This window comes from Nyctereutes procyonoides, unplaced genomic scaffold (genome assembly GCF_905146905.1).
Source record: "Nyctereutes procyonoides isolate TBG_1078 unplaced genomic scaffold, NYPRO_anot_genome, whole genome shotgun sequence".
In the NCBI taxonomy this organism is placed as follows: domain Eukaryota; kingdom Metazoa; phylum Chordata; class Mammalia; order Carnivora; family Canidae; genus Nyctereutes; species Nyctereutes procyonoides.
The window spans coordinates 69037016-69056819 of NW_026575125.1; the positions used below are offsets into that span (position 1 = coordinate 69037016).

The window sequence follows — 19804 nt, forward strand, 5'->3', positions numbered from 1 at the left end:
TAATATTGCACTTTATGTTAACTGAGGTTAAAATTAAAATATGAATAAATAAATAAATAAATAAATAAATAAGCCAAGGAGGCATATTTTAGGGTGGCATATTCTGCTTCCCTTCACTAAATGCTAATCCTAGATGGATGGGTGCCTTCTATCTCTTTCTACAACTCTGAAATTTGAATACTAGTATTTCTCTGCCTTTTTGATAAGATTGTTATGAAGAATATGGAACATAATAGAAGGGAAAGTATATCGTAAATGGTAAAATTCCATACAAATGCAAATTAATGTTAGAATTATTTCTAATACTAGATTATAAACTATTTAAGGGGCTGGATTGGCTTTAATGATCATTACATCCATCACAATGCTTAGCATAATACTAACTAGTGAGTTTAATGGCTGCTCAAAAAACTAAAGTAAAAATTTCCTAAATGCAATAAAAGGATGAAAAGGAATGATAGTGTCTACTAGCTCTATTTTACCTGCAGTTCCAGTTAGGATTTGGTGACTTCCTTGCAATTGTGAAAGATTTCCAATGCTGACTCATGCCATCTATCCCTTTTACAAGATAATCACTTTGAAGACAATAAGTAAAGGACTTGGCGATTGGTCTGCTTTCCATTTGTTATTTCTAAGATAAGCCATGCCCAGAATTTTTCAAATTTTCTCACTTTGGTATACAGAATTTCTGAAATCTTTTTTTTTTTCTAGGAGAACAAATTTATGAAGTCATGTATCATTACATAGACATTTGTAGCTGGTAAAAAAAATGTTATGATAGATGGGGAACATACAGTCTTTTTTCCCTTTTTTACCTTTTGCTTTTCTCTGTGTGGTACAGATGTTGAGCCTTGTGAAATATACAGTTTAGTACTTTGCATTGCAAATAGAGTACAAGTAAGTGACCTTTGATAACTTTTATGCCTAGCAACAGACGCTATGGCATGAGTCTGTTAGTTTAGGTAAGAGAGACTAGCAAACCAAAATCTCACTTTCATTCTGTGCTAGGAAATGAAGAGTATTCATATTTCTGCAACTGTTAAACAAGATGTTTAACAATTTCTTAAAAGTCAAAGAATATATGGTAATAGTCTCAAATGTATATGTAGCAGTATATGAGATCTATTTTTGCTAAAAAAGAAAGAGTAAGTCAGAAATGCATTACTTCTTTCAGTCTATTAAGGTCAAAATGGACTTGGGGATTGAAAGATTTAGTGTTAATTGTTAAAGCAAGGGAAGGTTTTTGTGTTGCTAATGTGAACGCTAATATTTAAGTAACATAAGAAAGAACATAGGTAGGGTCCTGTGTCACTTTTAAAAATCACCTTGTATCCAATAATTTTCAGCTGCAAAGTAATTTTCCAGAAAAGGTCTGAGAAAAAAAAAAAAAAAGAAATGGTCCAATGTTCTCCATTGACTTCCATTGTAAAACGAGAGCTGTGTTCCCCTTGAAAATGAATTTGGCCCCAAGTTAATAATAAAACATACTGCAGAATTCAGAAAATCTTAAATATATAAGATTTATATTTTTATAAATCACATATTTATATTTGTAAATTTTAAGATTAATCTTAAAATAATAAAATCACATTTTTAGTGCTGATGAAATAATAGTAAAATAATAGTACCATTTCTTAGTACCTGATAAAATAACACTACCATAAAATATTAATACACTATAGTGGACCTTATAATAGCATGCCCCAAACTGTGTTATTATCCTTCTTTTTCAATTCTAAGCATTTTACCTTTCATGTAAAAACATTTTACTTCTGTGATCATTATATTTTTTAAATGTACCTCTAATTTTTATTTTTTTAAGATTTTATTTATTTATTCATGAGAGACACACACAGAGAGAGGTAGAGACATAGGCAGAGGGAGAAGCAGGCTCCATGCAGAGATCCCCATGTGGGACTAGATCCCAGGACTCCAGGATCACAGCCTGAGCCATAGAAGAAAGACTAGAAGAAAATGCTCCAAATTGTTCACAATATTTGCTTCTGAGTTTATTGGAAGTTGTAGTTTATTTGTTTTTGTTTTCTAACTTGCCCAAAGAAATTTTTTTTTTTTTTTTTTTTTTTTTTTTTTTTTTTTTTTAAGGAGAAAGAAAGAGAGAGTGGCAGGGTTGGTAAAGCACCCAACTCTGGGTTTTGGCTCAGGTCGTGACCTCAGGGTTCTGAAATTGAGCCTGAGGTGAGCCTTGCACTCAGTGTAGATTCTGCTGGGCATTCTCACTCCCTCTTCCTCTGCACCTCTCATGTATGTATGTGCTCTCTCTTAAATAAATAAATAAATAAATAAATAAATAAATAAATAAATCTATCTATCTATCATCTTAAAAAAAAAAGAGAGAGAGAGAGAGTGTGTGTGTGTGTGCACACATGTGTGAGTGGGCAAGGGAAACAGAGGGAAAGGGAGAGAGAGAATCTTAAGCAGGCTCCAGGCCCAGCATGACGTGAGCCAAAAATCAAGATTCAGAAACTTAATCAACCAAAACATCCAGGCACCCATAAAGAGATAATTTTTTATATCCTCTATAATCAGAAGAAAGTACTGCAATTTCTTTCTTTAATGATAAATTTATATATAATGATGTCTTTAGACACATAAATATATTTGATTCATTTCTATTTTGGTACTGGTTATTATCACTTTTTTGATAAAATTTTAAAAACAATGATGTAATTAATTTCTGGATAAACAACTTGCCTAGAGCTTACTTCTCAAGGTATATCCAGGACTGGCATCCTCAGCATCACCTAGGAACTTGTTAGATATCATAATTCTCAGGCTCCTGGGCTCAATCCCAGCAAACAGCAATCTGGGTTTTAGCAAGCCCTTTGGGTAATTAAGGTTCTAGAACAATAACAGAATTTCTCCCCATTCTCTTTCCTCTCACTTTCTCTGTCTCCCTCTTCTCCCTTTTTCTTCATACCTTCCTCTTGCCTTCTGTCCTTCTCCTTTTCCCCCCTCTCCTTCCCCTGTTCTTGTGGGATACACACACACACACACACACACACACACACACAAACCATATATATACAGCCTATATATAGAATTCATGGTTACCTCTCTCTGAATAGAATACGTGTATTTAGAAAGAGAATATTTTTTTCTAAGTTTTTTGTTGTTTGTTTCTGACCTACCTTGTTCATTAAAAGATAACTAAGTTTTCTGGTATTTGTACTTTTATACTTTCATTTAACAAACATGTTTTGCATTGTTATACATTAGATAGTTCTGCATAATTTACAAATTTTTAACCTCATTAACCAATATAATGATTCTAGCATATAATTATAAACTGAATTGTGTCCCCCTCCAAATTCTTATGTGAAGCCCTAGCCCCCCAGAATCTCAGAATGTGACTGACTATATTTGGAGATAGGGTTTTAAAGAGGCAATTATATTAAAATAAGGTCCTAGTTTCTGCCCTACTCCAATATGACTACTGTGCTCATAAGAAAAGATGAAGACACAAACACAGGTAGAAGTACTGCTATGTGAGGATATACTGAGAAGGTGGCCATCCATAAGCTAAGGAGAGAGGCCACAAAAGAAACCAAACTTGCCAACACCTTGATATTGGACTTCTAACCCCAGAATTGTGAGAAAATACATTTCTATTGTTTAAGCTACTCAGTCTGTGGTATTTGTAATGGCAACCCTAACAAATTAATACATAAGTGTTTATAAAAATGATATAATTCAATCTTAACATCTAGTGATTGCCTTTAAGATACTATCAGGTCATGTTCCTTGACAGAAAGCTACAGCTTTACAAAGAGTGCCAGAGACCAGTATGAAAAACTGCTCACCATGCACAACAACATGCTAAAGCTCTATGAGAATCTTGGAGAATACTTTATTTTTGACTCTAAGACAGTGAGCATAGAAGAGTTCTTTGGTGATCTCAGCAACTTCCGAACTTTATTTCTGGTGAGTAATACATTTTAAAGGATTGCAAGACCTGTTGTTTGTGTTTTTTAAATAATTTATTCTGTTAGCATTTTATGTACCTATTGATCATATTGATTTCATGTTATAGTCCTTTAACGGGAATTGAAAGGTATTTTATACTTGTGACATAGATAAAAATGGTTGGCTGGTTTAATATATAATGGGTACTTAAATGAATTATCTTCAACCTTAGATATATATCTGAATTTTTCTTCACAAATTTTATAAGAAAATGAAAAAATTGGTACTTAAATGTTGTTGATTTTTATACAGCATACTATTATAATTTGACCTAGCTTAAAAATTAATATCTAAAGTAATCTTTCAATTAATACATTAACATGCTATTATTTGTGAGTAAGTTTTTGTTATAGTCTATACGAGAAATCAATTCTAAATTAGACTACGTAAAAGACATGGAATATTAAATTTTATTTCATAATGTAGGCTCCAGTTTCCAAATAGAACTCTTGGGGATAACAGTAGATATTAGCATTAGTTAGAGATGGATAATCAGGGTGTGAGTTGTGATGCTAGAGGGAAGCAAAAGCTTCACTGTATAAGTGTTGTGGAAATACTTCTCTGCACTCAGTGAAAGAGTAGAAGAGCACAGATTCCAATTATGATAGTAATAGAAAATTATGAATAATAGTTGATATCAAACAAGCAAAGTTACATGTATTTTAAAGAATGAACTCTAGCAATTATCCCCAACAGGAAGGTCAGTTAGCAAACTAATTCATTGAGGTATGTTTCTTTTTTTAAAATTTTTTTAATTTTTATTTCTTTTTGCATATTTTTTATTGGAGTTTCATTTGCCAATATATACCATAACACTAGTGCTCATCCCATCAAGCGCCACTCTCAGTACACGACACCTAGTCAATCTGTCCCCCCCCGACCACTTCCCTTTCCAACCCCTTGTTCGTATCTCACCGTTAGGTGTCTCTCATGTTCTGTCACCCTCACTCATATTTCCCACTCATTTTCTCCCCTTTCCCCTTTATTCCCTTTCACTATTTTTTATATTGCCCAAATTAATGAGACCATATAATGTTTGTCCCTCTCCAATTGACTTATTTCACTCACCATAATACCCTCCAGTTCCATCCACGTCGAAGCAAATGGTGGGTATTTGTCGTTTCTAATGGCTGAGTAATATTCCATTGCGTATATATATATATACATACTAAATGTTCTTTATCCACTCATCTATCAATGGACACCGAGGCTCCTTCCACAGTTTGGCTATCGTGGACATTGCTGCTATAAACATTGTGGTGCAGGTGTCCTGCCGTTTCACTGCATCTGTATTTTTGAAGTAAATCCCCAGCAGTGCAATTTCTGGGTCCTAGGGCAGTTGTATTAATAACTCTTTGAGGAACATCCACACACTTTTCCAGAGTGTCCTGTACCAGTTCATATTCCCACCAACAGTGCAAGAGGGTTCCCCTTTCTCCACATCCTCTCCAACATTTGTTGTTTCCTGTCTTGTTAATTTTCCCCATTCTCACTGGTATGAGATGGTATCTCATGGTGGATTTGATTTGTATTTCCCTGAAGCCAGTGATAAGGAACATTTTCTCATGTGCTTCTTGGCCATGTCTGTGTCTTCTTCTGTGAAATTTCTGTCCATGTCTTTTGTCAATTCATGATTGAATTGTTTGTTTCTTTGCTGTTGAGTTTCTTAAGTTCTTTATAAATCTTGGATACTAGCCCTTTATCTGATATGTCACCTTCAAATATCTTCTCCCATTCTGTAGGTTGTCTTTTAGTTTTGTTGACTGTTTCTTTTGCTGTGCAGGAGCTTTTTATCTTGATAAAGTCCCAATAATTCATTTTTGCTTTTGTTTCTGTTGCCTTCATACATGTATCTTGCAAGAAGTTGCTGTGGTCAAGTTCAAAAAGGATGTTGCCTGTGTTCTCCCCTAGGATTTTGATAGATTCTTGTCTCACATTAAGATCTTTCATCCATTTTGAGTTTATCTTTGTGTATGGTATAAGAGAATGGTCTAGTTTAATTTTTCTGCATGTGGCTGTCCAATTTCCCCAGCACCATTTATTGAAGAGACTGTTCTTCTTCCAGTGGGTAGTCTTTCCTTCTTTGTCGAATATTAGTTGACCATAGAGTTGAGGGCCCATTTCTGGGTTCATTATTCTGTTCCATTGATCTATGTGTCTGGTATTGTGCCAGTAACATACTGTCTTGATGATCACAGCTTTGTAGTACAACTTGAAATCCGGCCTTGTGATGCCCCCAGATCTGGTTTTCTTTTTTAATATTCCCCTGGCTATTCGGGGTCTTTTCTGATTCCACACAAATCTTAAGATGATTTGCTCCAACTCTCTGAAGAAAATCCATGGTATTTTGATAGGGATTGCATTGAACGTGTAAATTGCCCTGGGTAGCATAGACATTTTCACAATGTTTATACTTCCAATCCATGAGCATGGAAAATTTTTCCAACTCTTTGTATTCTCCTCAATTTCTTTCAAAAGTGTTCTGTAGTTTATAGGGTATAGATCCTTTACCTTTTTGCTTAGGTTTATTCCTAGGTGTCTTATGCTTTTGGGTTCCATTGTAAATGGGATTGACTCCTTAACTTCTCTTTCTTCAGTCTCGTTGTTAGTGTATAGAAATGTGACTGATTTCTGGGCATTGATTTTGTATCCTACCACACTGCCGAATTGCTGTTCTTTCTCTAGTTCCTTTAGGTGCAAGGTTAGCATATGTATTTGAGTTTTTTCCAATTTTTTGAGGAATGCTTGTATTGCGATGTATTTCCCTCTTAATACTGCTTTTCTGTATCCCAAAGATTTTGAATGGTTGTACCTTCATTTTCATTAGCTTCCATGAATCTTTTTAATTTTTCTCTAATTTCCTGTTTGACCCTTTCATCTTTAGCAGGATGCTCTTTAACCTCCACATGTTTGAGTTTCTTCCAAATTACTTCTTGTGACTGAGTTCTAGTTTCAAAGCATTGAGCTCTGAAAATATGCAGGAGACAATCCCAATCTTTTGGTATTGTTTAAGACCTTATTTGAGACCCAGTATGTGGTCTATTCTGGAGAAAGTTGCATGTGCACTTGAGAAGAATGTATATTCAGTTGTGTTTGGATGTAAAGTTCTGTAAATATTGTGAAATCCATCTGGTCCAGTGTATCATTTAAAGTTCTTGTTTATTGGAGATACTGTGCTTAGAATATCTGTCATTTGCAGAAAGTGCCGTGTTGAAGTTTCCCAGTATTAGTGTATTACTATCTACATATGTCTTTGGTTATTAATTGATTGATATACTTGACAGCTCCCATATTAGGGGCATAAATATTCAAGATTATTAGGTCCTCTTCTTGGATAAATCCTTGTAGTATGATATACTGTCCCTCATCATCTCTTACTACAGTCTTTGGGATAAACTTTAATTTATCTGATATAAGGATGGCTACCCCTGCTTCCTTTTTAGGACCATTTGAATGGTAAATCGTTCTCCAACCTTTCATTTTCAGGCTGTAGGTGTCCTTAGGTCTAAAATGAGTCTCTTGTAGACAGCAAATAGATGGGTCTTGCTTTTTTATCCAGTCTGAGACCCTGCGTCTTTTGATGGGATCATCAACCCATTCACTTTCAGAGTTACTATTGAAAGATATGAATTTAGTGTCATTATAATACCTATTCAGTCCCTGTTTTTGTGAATTTTTTCTTTGGGTGTCATCTTTCTTTTACAGCCACTAAATATTTCTTGCAGAGCTGGTTTGGTGGTCACAGATTCTGTCAGTTTCTGCCTATCTTGGAAGCTCTTATCTCTCCTTCTATTCTGAATGAGAGCCTTGCTGGATAAAGAATTCTTGGCTGCATGTTCTTCTCATTTAAGACCCTGAATATATCCTGCCAGCCTTTTCTGGCCTGCCAGGTCTCTGTGGAGATGTCTGCTGTTAATCTAATAGTTCACCCAATATAAGTTAGGGATATCCTGTCTCTTGCTGCTTTAAGGATTTTCTTTTTATCCTTGGAATTTGCAAGTTTCACTATTAAAAGTCGAGGTGTTGAACAGTTTTTATTGATTTTAGGGGGGTACTTTCTTTCTCCTGGATCTGAATACCTGTTTCCCTCCTCAAATTAGGGAAGTTCTCAGCTATGACTTGTTCAAATATGCTTTCTGGTCCTCTGCCTCTTTTGGCACCCTCTGGAACCCCAATTAAACATAGATTTTTCTTTCTGAGGCTGTCATTTATTTCCCTTAACCTTTCCTCATGGTCTTTTAATTGTGTTTCTCTCTTTTCCTCAGCTTCCTTCCTGGCCATCATCTTGTGTCAGTCACTCTTTCTTCTACCTCATTAATCCTCGTCTTAGGACCTCCAGCGTGGATTGCATCTCATTTAACTGATTTTTAATTTCAGCCTGATTAGATCTAAATTCTGCAGTCATGAAGTCTCTTTGATCCTTTATGCCTTTTTACAGAGTCAGCAGTAGCTTTATAATTGTGGTTCTGAATTGGCTTTCTGACATGGAATTGGAATCCAAATTCTGTAACTCTGTGGCAGAGAGTACTGTTTCTCATTCTCTTTTGTTGTGAGTTTTTCTTGTCATTTTGCTCACTGCAGAGTGGTTAAAAACGAGTTGTACTGGAAAAAGGTAGAAAAAAAAAGGAGGGTACCCTCTGGTCCTATATACTGTAAATCCCTCGACTTCCCCTGGAGCTTTGCAGTGCTGCTTGGTTACAAACTTGCTCTTCCCCTGTCCTTCCAGCTGGTCCTTTGGAGGAAGGGGCCTGCTGAGCTGATCTCAGGGGTGTGAACCTAGGGGAGCTGCCCCGCCCCCTGCCAGGTGCAGGGCTGAAGTGGGAGCTGTTAATTCTGTGAGGCCCCTGTTCCCTAGTGGGCCTCACTCTGTCCCAGGCACAGGGTGACACAAGGAGGAACAGCCGTACTGGCCACGGCCAGCTCTCCAGCTCCGGAGACAGCTCCAGCAGTAACTACCGCAGTCTTCCAGTCCACACTTGCATAGATGCTTAGGGGGTGGGGGTGCTGATCTACACAGCTTGGGGACGCCTGGTGGCAAGAGAGTCCTCGCTGTCCTGTGCCCTCTCCACCTCTGCCTGTCCCGGGGGGAGCGCCGGATCCTGGGCTGTGTCCCCTGGTGCCCTGTGATCCGGGCCTGTGCTGCGCTCCCAGGGCTGCGACTCCCAAAGGCAGCAGGGCACAGCCCCCTCCTCCCGGAGTCGCCGCCTGAGCTTCTCCTGAAGCCCCACCAGGCGTTGGCTCCAGCCCTTTACCGAGTTCAGCCCGTGGTGTGTTGTTTTGTCTCCCCTGGGTGCACTTCCTGTGTTATTGATCTGGGAGACTGGAGGCTCCACTGCCCCTCCTGTGATTCTGCCTGGTTTCCCTGCAAGCGCCTTTCTGTCCGGGAAGAATCTGCTGTGGGTTTTTAAAGTTCCTGCTTCTCCGGGGCCGGGCTTTCCTGTCCTGGAGGCTTTCGCATGGGTCTTAGCCCGGCTCCTCACTGGGGCCCCTCCCCTACTAGATGATTCTTCTTCTTCTTCTTCTTCTTCTTCTTCTTCTTCTTCTTCTTTCTTATTACTATTTTTTTTTGTCTTCCTACCTTGTTAGAAGTGCAAACTCTGGGCAGCTCAGCGGTTTAGCACCACCTTCCGCCCAGGGCATGATCCTGGAGACCCAGAATCAAGTCCCACGTCGGGCTCCCTGCATGGAGCCTGCTTCTCCCTCTGCCTGTGTCCCTGCCTCTCTCTCTCTCTCTCTCTCTCTCTGTCTTTCATGAATAAATAAATAAAATCTTAAAAAAGAAGAAGAAGAAGAAGAAGAAGAAGAAGAAGCACAAACTCTTCTCTCTGTAGTGTTCCAGCTGTTCTCTTTAAATCTCAGGTCGAATTGGTAGGTTCAAGATGATTTGAAAGTTATCTAGGTAAGTTGGTGGGGACAAGTGACTTGGGGACCCTACTCCTCCACCATCTTGCCTTGCTACTTTGAGGTATATTTCTATCCCCAAAGCAGTTATTTGCTAGATAGGGCTCTCTTTCTTAATTGACTGTGTTGCTCCATGAAATTGTTGCATTTTGGTATGACTTGCACAATCTATGAGATACAGATATTTTTGTGGAAAGCATTTGCTTTTATCTACTGAGTTAGGACATATAACCCCAAGCACATCCTATTTTTGGTGATATAAGTTGAATAAAAAGCTTTCATAAATATGATCATTTGTCTTTTTTTTTTTTTAGAGTATTAGCTTATTTTGGTCTTTGGTCTTTATCCCTTAATATACATGCATATTTAACTTTTTAGCTGGACAGTAAGTAGTAAAAAGTGTTCTGGCAATGACTCATCCAAATATTTTCAAAACTTAAAAACTGTTAATATGCCATGAGCCTATGATACCATGTTATATCTACTTGGAGTGTTTTCAAGAAGAAAAAAGTATAGGTTGAAAAGGAATGGAGACTAGAAAAATACACTTCAGTTGACACATTGAGAAGATAATTCTAATAAATTATTTTTGTAACATCAATGTCTATGAGTAAATGGAGATGAATAGAATTAATATTGTCAATTTCTATTAAAAAGTGCCTTGTTTTAACATGGATTGGTTGTGAAAACACTGTCACAATTGTGCCCTTCACCTCCCTGATACATAGTCACAAAATAGAATTTGATGTACTCCCATTTTATAACATTTCGTTAAGGACAATACCTGCCTGGCAGCCTATGTTTAATTGTATTAAGCAGATGCTTAGAAATCTTGCTAAGAACTAGAACTATACTTGTAATTACTTCTCAATCATAAGTTGTTGTTGTTGTTGTTTTAAATGTGATGACACCATTGTTAGGAAGACCTGATTCTGTGGCCTAGTGCTGTCACTAATAAGCTCTGTGAATTTATATAAGTCATTTATTCCTTGTAGCTACATATTTATTTATAAAATTAAGTGATTATACTCCTGATCTCTAAGAATTTCTTCCTCTTTAAAAGTCTATGAGTCCTAGAATTTCAGAGAGTCATGTGGATTACATACATAAATAGGATATATTTGTCTACTGGCTTCACTGTGTGTGTAGCTTGAATACAGGGAAATAATTTGCCACAAATCATTCTCATTGTAAATAACTTGACATTCTGAAGTCCTGTTTTGTGTGCATTTTTGTTAATTTTTTGAGATCCTGCTAAGACTGATTTCCAAAGCTTTCAAAACAGGTAACCAACTCCTACAGTGTGTCCTGGTCAGCTGCCTGCCATCTGCTTTTCAGAACACTATTACAATATTTTTTTTCTACAAATTATTATTGACTTGCTGGCATGAAAACTAAATGTGCAATTTATTAGTTGTTTTGAACTTGGGTTGGTTATGTAATCTCTCTGAGCATAAGTTTCCTCATTTATAAAATAGAGGTGATTATTCCCAACACATCTTTCTCAACAGTATGTGAAAACACCTCATAACCTATGCTATGCAGATGGAGAGTATTATTAGCCATACTCTGTCCATCCATTTGATTAGTATTTATTGAGAACCAATTTGATTCTGGTAATGCTCTAGTCCAGAGTTAAAGGGAAGAAAACAGTCTCTCTCTATCCATGAATGAAAAGAGACAGACAAGTAATTACAATGTAATTTGATAAGTACTGCCTTAGGAATATCAAGATGCTATAATAATGTAAAGGAGGAACTGCCTAACCCTGCCTGAGCTGGCCTGAGAAGCCTTCACAGAGGATGTGACATTTGAGCAGAGTCTGGAAAAGCCCATAGGTGTTTGACAAGTAGACTTTGACAAGCAGTTTTAAGGATTTTACACCTGACCTATAAGCTAAACACTCCTAAAACAACATCACCAACTTCAGTCAATCATTTGTGCTCACCAGGTTCCTGTTTCATAGTGAGATTAAAGTGATTTCACTCTCCCAGGGGAGGGAAGAACCCTGAAAGACAGACAAAAATTGTAATCACCAGAAGTTCCCATTTTCTTAGTGTTTTGTGTTTGGTTTCAGAGTTCCTACTGTTAAAAACATACTGGATTATACACGGAGACAATAAAATACCAGTATTGCTGAGAAGAAAATAAGAGTTCTAATTCAGGTGCTACCTAAAAATCACTTCCAAATGACCTCAGAGTTTCATCTTGGGAAATCTATTTGGCATGTAAAGCATAAACAAAATTCACATACCAAAAAAATCTTCCTCAGAGAGATATCCTCCAAAAGATGAGAAAAATGGAAATAAAAGGGTTTGACATTATGGATTAAGACCTTTTTCAAAATAATCAGATGCAAATTAATGAAAACAAAATTGGGTATAATGAGATACTGCTATATTATTCACATCATTCATATTAAATATTACTCAACTGAGGATATTAAAGATATTCAAGATGAATGTCCTATATATTAGCATGAAGGTATATGTAATTGAAAACATTTCTAAATTCAGAATTCAGTCTCTTTTTCTAGTTGGCTTCCAGACATCATCAGAGTTCAAAACAACTGCTTATAATATAGGCAAGACTAATTAATAATCCCTAAATTTAAGTTGGATATTTTGTGGAACAAAATAAAATTTGGCATTTATAGAATATCTAGACATCTTTTTTGGCTTATTCTTCTTTATACTTCAGTTAGTTCCAATAGTTGGCTATACAGTCTCTTTTCTTTTGAGATATTTTGAATAGAATATTCAATTCAGTGAACCTTATATGTTTAACTGCCATGAAGTATCTTGCTTAGGCATAAAAAATAATTTCAGCTGTTGGGTAAGTGTTTGAGGCAAGTATTATACTTTAGTAACTTTCATATCTCCAAATAAACTATAGAAAATATTTCTTTTGTCTTTTGTCTTTTAAATGTCAATTTCCTTTTGATTCTGTGTGTTTTGTCTTGTTTTTTAAAGAACAATATGTTACCCAGGCATGTAATTAATTTTTGTTTGGTGTGTATTCTCTTTCTCTATCTCATATACTAGATATATAGGAACAAGGCTTCATAGAATTAATAGATTCATTTACATAACTTAAGTCTCAGCTGGACTAATATAATGATCTGACTGATGTCTGTGTCTACTTCTCTTATACTTCTAATCCATTCACCACATTATAGTCAGAATAAAACTGAAAACAAAACAAACAAGGCAGCGTTACTTTCCTGTTTTAAAATTCCTTAATGAATTCTCTGTAGCCTCAGGATGAAATCTAATGTGTTTAAAATTAAAGTGGCTTCTAAAATCAAAAGAACTATGGTTACTTAAAGGCCAGACCATCTATGCTCAGCTGACTGAACTATGATCACTTAATGTGAATTCTCCTCCCAGACTAGTAAAAGTAAAGTATGAAAATGAAAACAGCAGAACGAGACAACACCAAGTGTCTAAGAAGATCTGAGCCTCCTAGAACAGAGAGAAACTTTGGGAGCACAGTATTGAAACTAAATGAAGGCTCAGAGGCAAAGACGTGATTGCCATTATTCCTTAATTGCTCCCATAGCTACTATGGCATGGAGAGTATGGAACTGAGGTTATTTATCTTAATTCTCATTTGGGGACAATCTTATCTTCTATCTTAATCTTCCTTTCAAAATCTAAACTTGCATGAGAGCTCCTTATGTACCCATATTGATTTATGGAGATATTTAATCTTGAGAAGATCTCATTTGTCTCAAGCCGTCTTCCTCTTTATAAAGCCTCAATCATGTCTAAATCTAACGTATAATTGAAAAGCCAAAGTAAACACCTGCATTTGGTTAGACTCAAAAGACTAAATTGATATATACAGAACATTTTTATTCATTCATTAAAGGCAATTTGCCTTTAACGAAATGAGGATGAATTTTTATATGAAAATATTGTGTATACAATTTCTGATCCAAGAAGACTAAGTTATTTTGACACATTTGTAAACTTTCAATTTACAAAGCACTTGACATTTAAAGGAAACTTTAGTGCAGTATTATAAAAATGGGGGAGTTACACACACACAAAAAAAAACAAATATGTTCTTTAACAAAGGAGAGTCTTAATCAGTAATATATACTGTTATCTAAAGTCCCATCATCTAAAATCTTTATTAGATGCCTCATAATTTGATAGATCTTTGCTTTGCCAATAAAATACCAATGGTAATTAATATTGTAAAGATACCTTTGAGAAACTGCAAAGACCATGATGTACCTCTTGAATAGTATAGTTTCATTTGTAAGCTCAGTATTTCCAGGCCTCAGTACCTGCAAATTCAGATGGGGGTCACTTTAAGTAACAATAACCCAAATTATCTCTTCTTTACCTTCATGGACAGGACTCAAGCTCCCTGCAAAGTCTCCACTCCCACAAGCACATCTGGAGTCATCTTATATGGGCTCAAAAACATGTTAGCTATAGTTACCACTTGACATTTTCTCACAGATATTTGAGTGCCTATTCTTCTTCTAGGATGATGAGAATATAGCATTAAAAAAAATAAAGCCCTGCCCTTCCTGTCCTGCTATATCTCCGGCTTCCCTCTGCCTTTTACTGGCAAGCTGTATGGGGCTGCCCTCAGTGAAAATCCCCATCTGGACCAAGGTTGCAGACTCCTACTGCTCTACTTATGCCACCAATCCTTGCAGCACCATAGTGGTGTTATGCTCAGTACAAAAGTAGCTATGTTTCACAGCACACTTCATAAAAACATCCTTTTGCTTTTCTTCTGACCCCTTTCCCCTTGAAGGCTTAAAAATTGTCAAGTCCTAGAGACCTCAAAAATCCTAAATCCATAAGCCCCTCTATTCCCCTCCATCCTTCCTTTTGTTCTGTCACCTAACTTTTCCTAGAAGCCAGGGATAAATAAAGTACCAGCATAACTCCTTTCATGCAAATAGAGCCTAAGGGCCCACCAACTACCTCTCTTTAATCACACACACACACACACACACGCACACACACACACACACACACACAGATAATTCCTTTTGAGTTTAGCTGGGACAACCCTAGCTCTGTAGCCTTAGATTTATTTTGATCTATTGCAACTCTTTGAAAATAGACAATCCATATAAAATATATGGTCACTCTAGTAAGCAGAATATTTGACCAGAATACCTCATTCACCAGCTGTGGCAGAGAACAGACTTTACTTTTTTAGAAAAAGATGTCACTTATCAACTATTGTATTCTGTTTGCTTACTTTGAGCCAGGAGTAGATGTCCTGTTTTTCTGATGTGATTGTTCCTTGTATAAAAAAACTAAATATTATATCATAAGGAACTAAAGGAATAAGTAATAATGGCATACATGATTTAAAGAGAACCCAACTCTTCAACATGGTAAAAAATGCCTACTGATATAAATGCTTTTTAAATATGTACACATTTTAGATTAATAAAAATTTTAAATATCATAAATGTTTTTAAAATATTTCTAAAAGTTTTCAGAATTGTTTATGGCAAGATGAATATTGTCCTTTAAAAATCTAAGGCAACGTCATAGTTAACACTGAAAATATTAACAAAATCAGTTCAATGCCTACTTTTCTTATTAAAGTCTAATAACAACTAAAACCAGGAAACAAAATGCAATATCTTTATTTCTAGCAACAACACCTCACAGAATTTTTCAAAGAAGTGTTTCTCATAAATAAGTTATTATAGAGTTATGTTCAAATACCAGGAAGTAAGAAAGTTATAAGATAGGCAGAAAGGTATACAAGCTGACCTTTTCCATTGGCTGTGAGAATGACCAAAGCTATTGATTGTTACAACCTGAGCCAGAAGATCCCAAAAGCCAATGCTACTGGTACCACCTTCTCAGCTTACTGAGTTTATCTTCATTCTGCTTCGTCTTTATTTATCCATTTGCTAATGATCTTTTATTAGAAAAGATGCCTTAGCCCCTGTACAAGATAGTAGGAGGCAGGACTCTCCCTGGAACCCTGCCCAGGGAGATCCTTTTGCCTAATCTGCCTACTGCTTCTTCTCCCCTTTCTTCGCTTCCTCTGCAGTTGCTTTACTCACTAAGATTTTTTTACCTATGCTCCCATTTTGGCCTGGATAACCCTTCTGTGTATTTTCATACCTTCATCCTAACAGATTTTGCCCTGTAATGTGTTCATTACCATATCCTCAGTCTTTATGGGTCAAACACAGGGCTAATCACTAACAACTTATATGAATGGTAATGAATTAATGAAACAGTTAATGAACCAAAGTACTAAAGATGAAAAATTCAAATGTTGGCCCTCCAGAGCTCACATTCTAATGAGAAAGACATCAGAGGAACAAATACTGATAGTGAAATGTGATACATGTATACAAAGAGCTTATGAGCACAGAGGAGAGAGTCATTTATTCTGTTTGATTTAAGGAAGGCTTTAAAGAGGAAGTGACCTGTGAACTGGGTCATCATTGTTTTGCTACTCTGTGGCCTTTCACATTGAGTGTTTTCCTTTTTCTTCTTCCCCACCTTATTTGGTGTTTGTGTTTAGTGATAAATACATATTGTTCTCTAGTTTTCCATGCTGAGTTCAGAGTAGAAAAACAGCTATTTCATTTCTGGGGAAGCAGCTATCAGGTAATTATGATCTAATGGTTATCCATCATATGGTTGGACAAGCAGTGACCAAACTTCAATTACTTCTTTCAACTGACAGCTGTCTTGAGTAATAGACCAATCAATGCAGATTATCGAGGGCAACATCAACTGCTTAAAGATTGACTTGTCTGTTGTGATTTTATGGCAGTGGTTATGACCCAGGAATGATTTTGACCCCCAGAGGACATTTGGCAAGGTCTAGAGACAATTTTGTTTGTCACAACCAAGGAGGAGGTGCTGCTGGCATCTAGTGGGTGAATCCAGGGATGCTGCTTAACATCTTATAATGTACATACAGTCCCCTACAACAAAGAAATATCTGGTCCAAAATGTCAGTAGTGCCATAATTGAGAAACTCTAGGGTTATCTGCAGAAGATTTTTTTTAATTTTCATTTGGAAAACAACATGAGATTGTATATATTAGTAAGCAAAATTTATACTAAATTAATAACACAGGTATTTGTCATATCAATTTAATATTTTAATGGTATTTTCAGTTGTCAACTTGATCACTGTAAGGTTTGTTTTAGTTACTAATATTTTCTGTATCATTAAAAGATGTCCTGGTTCATATGGCTTGTAAAATTTGTAAATCATGTATGTAAATTGTATGAAAATTTAAATTATAGGCAAAAAAGAAAAAATCAACTGAAACTATTCCCCAAAGATAATTACTATCTTGGCATATATCTTTACAGCCATTTCTCTGGACATATACAGATATATTTAGATATTTAAGAAAAATATTTTTTTCTTAAAATAATAACAAAAGGTCTTATGAAAAGTCAAGTTCTAAAATTTGTATTTACTGATAAAAATCCAAGCAGCTTAAGCCTATGTGGATGTGACCATCAGCATTTAGTGGATGATACCATTGGTTATGTCTTCAATTGTGATTAAAAATGTTAATTGGCTCTTTTCCTGATTTTTTTTTTTCAAAATCCCTGGTCTTTGGTGCCATGCTACCCATCAGTGACTCTTGGAAGCCACCTATAAATATACCAGTGGAAGGAGTCTTCCCTCCTCTTTTCCTTTTCTACATAATACCCTCATCAAACTTCTTTGTGGCAAGGGGCCTTAAGTTGGTATTGGTGAATTGCCACTTGGGCCCATTTACACTAGTGTTTTACAAGCATTCTACTGCCTGTCTCTGCTGCATATTTTGATTTAAGAAACATTATTTACCTCAACTAGGCTCTCTTTTAAGTAACAAATGCCATCTATTTGATAATTATATAAAGGCTTATAATTTAATCCTTTTGTTTTCTCTCATTCTCTCCTTACACCAAATTTCAAAGTCATAGAATAGTATCTTAAACCTGTTTTCTTAAAGATCTGACACATTACAATCCTGATTGTGAAATTGTTTCTATTTTTGTTTATATACCTGTTTTGATTCATTTTCTGTAAGTGTTTGGTCTCATGATAATCAGAATTTCCTGATATTCTTGGTGGGGCTTGTAGGCAAAATAGACATTACATGGTATTCCTGAAAAGGTTGGAAAAAGACCAGTAATCCATTCAAATCTTGGCATTTTGAAATGGAAGATGTTCAGAGATCATTATTTCACGATCTTAGAAATCTGTGTTCGATTAATGGATTATGCAATATGATGGTTTAGTTTAAGTCTTTTTTTTCAGGTTTCATTAACAATGCTCAAAAGAGTCAAACTTACTTATACTGGAGACGGTATAGTTTGTAATATTGTATAATTTACTTTTACTCATTTGTCTTTAGTTTAGGAGTAAAAACAACCCCTGAAGTTTCATGTACATTAGAGACATAGAAATGTAACAGCAATTAGAAGAGCAATGCAGATGATTAAAATGTGGATGAAATAACAAATATAACTGTAGTGACCAATATGATCTCTAGATGAGAGATATGGATTGATATCACCAACAAGTTGGAAACTTTATTTTCAAGTTTCATTATTTTTAGTCTTAATAAACCATCCTCCTTCATCAGATGACATCTGTAAGAAAGTATCTGCCCAAGTGCTTGTTCCTTAGTTTAAAATATAGTATTTATAAATAATAGATCATTTTAAGATTAAGCCTCTTTATTATATCATAATCATGTGGGGGTTTTCTTTTTATTTTGTTTTTTTCATACTGTACTAAAAGTCTAAAGCATATAAAATTTTCATAGATATATGCTTTCATTACATTGGCACATTATTTAGGCAAAATCTGTTTATAAGTAAACCTTCAAGTAACAGCCTTTAATTTATAGGCCAGATTAATTTATAACTATTACTATAACTTCTTGTGTATGTAGATATTATTGCTTAACTATTTTTGTAAGCAACTGAAAATAATTGCTTTAACTTTGCTTTTAAATAGATTAGCATCTTTTGGTGTTTGCTTTTTTTCATAGTCTATCAGCATGTTTTTGACTGCCAAGTAAGGGAAAAGTTAACTAAAAGCAGCTTAAGAATATGTTTTTACTCTCACATATCACAAGATATGTAGAGGTATGGCATTTATAGGGTTTGTTAATTCAGTAACTTAGTGATATCACCTGAGGACCTAGGACCTGAGATTTTCCAAATACTTCTGTTCTACCATCCTTGACATGTTGGCTCATGGTTGCAAAATGGCTGCGGTTGTTCCAAGCATCACATGCAAATATAGTTATATCTAACAAAGAAGAGGGTGTTGCCTCCCATGAAGCTTTTTATTATTATTATTAAGGAAAAAAACTTTCCTGGAAGCTTCTGTACAGATTTTTCCTTCGAACTCTGCTGTCAAGAACTGAATTACATGCTCATCTCTAAACTAATCACTGCCAAGGAGAATCTTGGACTAACCATAATTCACCTTTGGGATGGGGGCAAGACCCCTTCTCTGAGCATGTGACTATGCAGAGAGTGAGGAGACAAACCAACCCAGGGCTCTGCCAGCAAGTAAAAAGGTTGATATTGGATGGATTAAAGCAGAAAACTAACAATATCTATAAAATATACAACAGAAAGGTATATTACTCAACATTATTTGAATTGTCAGAAGTTCCAAGTTGGCAAAATACAAATGAATGAGATGTATTTCTGAAATGCATGCTTTTGTTCATTTAAATTAAAAAAAAAAAAAACATGGGGAAGAGCTAAGATGGTGCAGTACTAAGAGGACTCTTGACTTCTGTCCTCCCTTGAACACAGCTTGATAAATAGCTGATTTCTGAATACCCAAGAAATCAATCTCAGGACAAACTGCACAACTAGATGGAGAGAAGAAGTCACATCATGGAAAAAAGGAGGTGGGGAGCTGTAATTTACAG

General features: G+C 35.7%; 1 protein-coding gene across 3 annotated transcripts in view; it reads left to right on the forward strand.

Moving 5' to 3' along the window:
- Positions 1-19804, forward strand: part of DIAPH2 (diaphanous related formin 2) — a 1101152-nt gene that overhangs the window by 821502 nt on the left and 259846 nt on the right. For all 3 annotated transcript variants that reach the window (XM_055337637.1, XM_055337638.1, XM_055337639.1), the window contains one exon: positions 3778-3942. In XM_055337637.1, the coding sequence (XP_055193612.1) occupies positions 3778-3942 (165 nt within the window). The remainder of the gene's footprint in view (positions 1-3777; positions 3943-19804) is intronic.